The following is a 5468-nucleotide window of genomic DNA, read 5'->3' on the forward strand; positions in this document are numbered from 1 at the left end:
CTCCCTGGTGAAGTCCTAATCACCCTCTGAGACCCCAGCTCCAGGTCACATCCCCGTGAGGCATTCACCTTGTCCTACTGCCCCCCAACCCCTGTCCCAAGCAGAGGTGGGTCTTTGTCCTGTGGTGCCCTGAGCACTTTAGATAAGCATCTGCCATCCTATCCTCATGTCCCCTTGGTTCCCTCTCCCCATCAGAGCATGAAGACAGGACCCTGGTCCTGCTCCTCCCACTACTGCCAGAGCGTGTCATGTGGCAGATGCTCAGTATAGACAGCAGCTCTTGGGTGGCTGGGAATTAGCCACTTGGAGACCCATGGATTGGGTCCCCACTTGTAACTGGGGCTGGCAACCAGCCCCAGGGTCAAGGGCCTGGCAGACCAACGAGACAGTAAGATCACAGGAGGTCTGGCAGACCCCTTGGAGGGACAGGGTCTGCTATCATGATTAACTGAGGAGGATGCTTAACAATGTTTTCGAGTGAAAACTTGGATCCTTCCTTGGGGAAAACAGCAGCATGTGCCTCTCAGGAAAGCTGCAGCCAGACCCCAGCACCAGGAGGAGAAGTTATGAGCCCCCAGTGCAGCTGCACAGCAAGCAGGGTGGCTAGGCCCTGCTTTTGCACACTCTCAGGTAGTGGCACTTCTGTGTAAGTGGCGGTGCTCCCAGCCAGGCTGCTCCCTGGGCTGTGTGCCTCTGCCAAGGGTGGGAAGCATGTGGTGAATCTCCTAGAGGCTTCTGTCCATTCCAGAGACACATGGGTCACCTAGGGGCTTAGTGTGTGGTCAAGGTTAGGTCCAAGTCAGTGATATCTGTAAGGGGTCAGCATGGGGTGAGGTCAGAGGTCAGTTCAGTTCTCTATGCACAGGGGATGAAGCTGCCATCCGACTCCCCTCAGCTGAGGTCAGCCACCAGGATGTGAGAGCTTCCTCATGGTTTCGCTGCAGGCCTGAAGAGGTGGATGCACTCTCCCTGGGTAACTCACCCCCTGCACCCATGGGTGCTGAAGAACTTGGGCAGCGCTCAGTCTCTGCTTCGCATCTCGGACCAGGAGCTTGGAGATGAGGTCTTTGGCCTCGTTGGAGATGTGAGCCCAGTCCTTGTCAGGAAACTCATACTTGCCTTTCTGGATGCTCTCAAACAGCTTGTTCTAGGTAAAGAAGATTCCTCCTGAGGCCATAGCAGCCAGGGGGTGGGCAGGGTGTACCTGTCATGGTCTGATCATATGGATCCAATCGCCCTCAGCTGCAGGTGCAGCTGGTGGCCCGGGTAATTCCCGCCAGGGCTCCTTCCCCAGCCCCTCCCCTCCCCTGAATTGTCAAACTGCACAGAACACGCTGGGTGGGTGCGATGGCTATACTACTTGGGCGGCCGGGTGGGCGGCTAGTGAGGAACGAGCAACCAGAGAATAGCGCCCAGTTCCTCAGCCCTCCGTCCAGATCCCTGGGCTCCTCTCCCCCCCACCATCATCCTTATCCATCCTCCTCCTCCCTCGACATATGCAGCTGTTACAAACCTCCTGTCTTCAATCGTCTTGTTCCTTCTACTTGCATTTTGTGCCTCTCCTCCCCTGGGGCCAGACTCTGCCCCTAAGACTCACTCAGCTCAGGAGTGATCTTCTCTAACAACCTCCCCTGAACTCCTCAGTGGCTAAGGGCCTGATTATCTCCATCTCACCTGATGGCTGCCCTTGGCCAGAGAGGGACAGGGCACGATCCACCTGCTTCCGGATCAGGCACAAGCACCGAGCCCTGTCCTGCTTGGCCTCCCACAACCCCTGACCCCGCAGCAGGCCCTGGGCTCACCTGGCACACTGTGCAGACCTCTCCCCGGTCCCAGCCACAGTCAGCCCCACAGTGACCCACAAAGGGCGGGTAGCCGCTCAGCATGATGTAGAGGACCACGCCCAGGCTCCACAGGTCACAGCGCTTGTCGTAAAAAGTGGCCTCGTCTGTGAAGACCTCCACCACCTCGGGGGCCATGTACTCTGCAGAGCCGCACTGTGGGGGCCAGACATGGGGAAGGGGGAATGGCAGAGAAGAGACGGGCTCAGTCCAGGGAGAGGACTGTGATGGGACTTGAGCGAGAGGATGGAGTTGCAGAGGAAGAAGCTGTCAGGAAAGTCAGCCAGAGAGCTTGCTAGGTGCCACCAAGGCACTTAGAAAAGCTGGGTCACTGGACATTTGACACCTGAGTCCTAGCATTCTCTATGATCCACAGCCCGGTTAGTTCCAGGTCACCCCTATGATCTTCTCAGGTCCTTCTGCAGTATGCAGAGACCCTTGGTCAAGAAGCTCCAGGCATCTCTCCCTGCACTGGCTCTCCGCACACAGTCACACAGTGAGCAGGTACTGCCATGTCCCGGGAGCATAGCTCTCAGAAGACGGCCAATTCCATAAAGCAAGGATTTCTTCAAGTGAAGTCCTGCCAAACCTCCCTGCTAGCTTTGAGCATTCTGTAAGAATTTAGAATTAAGACACCATCAAAGCTAGGAGAGCTCTTAGAACAAAGCCAATCTCCTCAGGTCTCCCATTTACGGAGGTGAAACCAAGGACTAGAATGGGACGGGGGTTTGTTCAATACATCAGTAGCAAACTAGGACAAGAAACCAGGATTCCTTCCTCCCATCCTTGCACAGAAAGCTGCTGATAAAAACAAAATAAATTCCTTTTACTCCCCTCTTCATTATTGCAGGCTCACTGGGAGACAACCCTCCTCCTAACTCCCAACATACAAAACTAATTTGGTGGGAAGATGGCGAGTGCAGAAAGGACATTTTCTTTGTTATTGGCAATTAGAGTTAATGACTTTGAAAACAGGGTACCTCAGTGTGGTAGAAGCTAATACAGAAACATCTCTAATAATGTTGCTTAGGATGAGACACGGGCATATTTAATCACAAGTCTTAAAAAAACATTATAAGGAAAACTCACTTATGAAGCATGCAGATCTCAAAAGAACTATATAATAATTAGAGTATAGCCAGTATGTACAAGACATGTCTGAGGAAGAAATAGCTTCCAGCAGCCCATCTGGGGAGGAAATGGGAAGTGAGAGAAGCAACAGGATAACTTGGCCAGGCTTACGTGCAGAGAGTCTGGACCTCTCAGTTCTCACCACACCACAGAGACATTCCTCATCCTCACCACAAAGTGGATGTGCCCCAACTCTGTGGTGGGAATGGGAGCTGTCCACACGCCATGAGCAAAAGGGTGGGCCTGGGAATAGTGCCTGTCACCTGGGACAGGGGTCAGGACCCAGCCAGTTCTTATAGATACAACTTGTCTCCTCATTAGCAGTGCACCCATACCAAACTAAAAGCTCCAATGTCAGTTTCATTGAGTAGGGGAGGGGTGGGGGATTGCGGGTGGTTATCAAGACAAGAAGTCAGGCTAAGCAACTTAGGTAGCAGTAGATACACTTGGTTTCCCTTCCCCAGCCCTCAGTCTGTCTCCAGAGCTTTGGGGACAGGAGCTCAGGAGAGGGCACAGGTGCCCGGCCATACATACTGGAGTAGTCAGCTCTGGTGTGGTTATGGGGGTGCAGGAGTTGTTCAATTTCACCCCACTGCCCAAGTCAAAGTCACAGATCTTCACTGGAGACACCTGAGAAGGAGAGCAGGAAGCAAAGTTACAAAGAGGAGCAACCGAAGAGCATGAGGAGACAGCATGTGTGGGTACAGTCATGCGGCCGCCACACTGGAGCCCAGCTTTACCTGCGGTCATTTTCCCCTCCTTGAGTGAACTAGAGATCACCTGAGCGTCTGTCCTAAGGTGTCCTCTTCCCCGTGCTCTTTCCTTATTTCCTGACTAGGGGAAAATGTGTGTACCACCTGGGGTCAGACTGTTGTGGACTTGCTAGAAGACAGGAGCAAACCTATGGACTTCCTGCCAACAGTGCAGGCTGCAACTCAGAAGTTAAGAGAACTTAGTATGTATCCCCTAAGTATGAACTATCCCTTGTAGCTCATTCACTGCAGGGCAAAGGAGTTTTGCACAAAACCCTTGACCACTTCAGGTGGCTTGGGGTGACTGACCAGGTTTTGCTTGCTTGGGGCTTTGTTGATTTAAGCATTGAAAGTTCTATGTTCCAGGAAATCCCTCAGGCTAGGAGGGCTGGTCACTCTGGGCAGCAGCAATGTAGCAGCCCAGCTCCCCTAGACTGGACACTGCACCTCAGGCGGCAAACGGCACAGATCATCTCTGCAGCCACGTGAGGCCACTGTGCACACACGTGGTGTGGGAATGGTCTGCGAGGTGGAAGCAGCACAGTGGGTGAGTCAAAGTGCCAGTCCTCACTCACTATTTGCCTGCTATGCCTTCTTCCCTCCCTTCCTTGGCTCTCCCTTATAGTCTACCCTTCCCCTTTTCCTTTTCACTTAGTTTCTCTTGGTTAAAATACTGGGTTGGCCACGAAGTTCATTTAACCCAAATGAACTTCGTGGCCAATCCAATATATATAATATAAATTTTAACTATTTTTAAGTTTACAATTCAGTAGCATTAATTATACTCATACTGTTGTGCAACCATTACCAGTGTCTTTCCAAAACCCTCACATCACTTCAAACTGAAACTCTGTATACATTAAGCAATAAATTATTCCCCCTCTCTCCAGCCTTAGTAACATCTAACCTACTTTCTGTCTCTATGAATTTGCCTATTCCAGATATTTCATTAAATGGAATCACACAAAATTTGTCCTTTTGTGTCCAGATGGTTCATCCAAGTGTAGCATGTGTCAGAATATCATTCCGTTTTATAGGTGAACAATATTCCAATTGTATGGATATACCACATTTTGTTCACCCATTCATCTGTTGATGGGCACTTGGATTGTTTCCAGCTCTGGCTATTGTGATTAGTGCTGCTATGAACACTGGTGTTCAAGTCTCTGTTTTCAACCCTTTTAGGTATATACACAGGTGTGAAATTGCTGAGTGTTACGGTAATGCTATGCTTAGCTTTTTGAAGAACTGCCAAACTTTTTCACAGTGGTTGCACCATTTTCACTCTCACCAGCAATGGGCAAGAGTTCCAATTTCCCTACATACTCATCAATATCAGGTAAGGCTTTATGGGGGTCCTTGCTGCAGCAAGGGGGAGCAAAAACAAGCAACAAATTCTCCTGTTTACTCACCCCCAAGGGCATGGTGAGCTTGTTCCCTAACGGGGTGAAGGTAGGACGCGTGTCCAGGAGTCAGGCAGGAGAGGTGGCTTAAGTGGTTTTGTTTACCTCTTAGGTGGCATCTCATCAACACTTTTTATTTTGTTTTCTGTATTATAACCATCCTAGTAGATGTGAGGTGGTATCTCACTATGGTTTTGATTTGCATTTCCCTGATGACTAAGGGTTAGAAGAAGCACAAGCTGGAATCAAGATTGCCGGGAGAAATATCAATAACCTCAGATATGCAGATGACACCACCCTTCTGGCAGAAAGTGAAGAGGAACTAAAAAGCCTCTTGATGA

The 5468-nt window shown here is 50.7% G+C and overlaps 1 protein-coding gene across 3 annotated transcripts in view; it reads right to left on the bottom strand.

Annotated features, from left to right (window-relative positions):
* Positions 1-5468, bottom strand: part of MKNK1 (MAP kinase interacting serine/threonine kinase 1) — a 45479-nt gene that overhangs the window by 2537 nt on the left and 37474 nt on the right. For all 3 annotated transcript variants that reach the window (XM_010847881.1, XM_010847882.1, XM_010847880.1), the window contains 3 exons: positions 3507-3602; positions 1803-1997; positions 983-1147 (listed from right to left, as the gene is read on the bottom strand). In XM_010847881.1, coding sequence (XP_010846183.1) covers positions 983-1147; positions 1803-1997; positions 3507-3602 — 456 coding nt within the window. The remainder of the gene's footprint in view (positions 1-982; positions 1148-1802; positions 1998-3506; positions 3603-5468) is intronic.

This window comes from Bison bison, unplaced genomic scaffold (genome assembly GCF_000754665.1).
Source record: "Bison bison bison isolate TAMUID 2011002044 unplaced genomic scaffold, Bison_UMD1.0 scf7180017864256, whole genome shotgun sequence".
Lineage (NCBI taxonomy): Eukaryota > Metazoa > Chordata > Mammalia > Artiodactyla > Bovidae > Bison > Bison bison.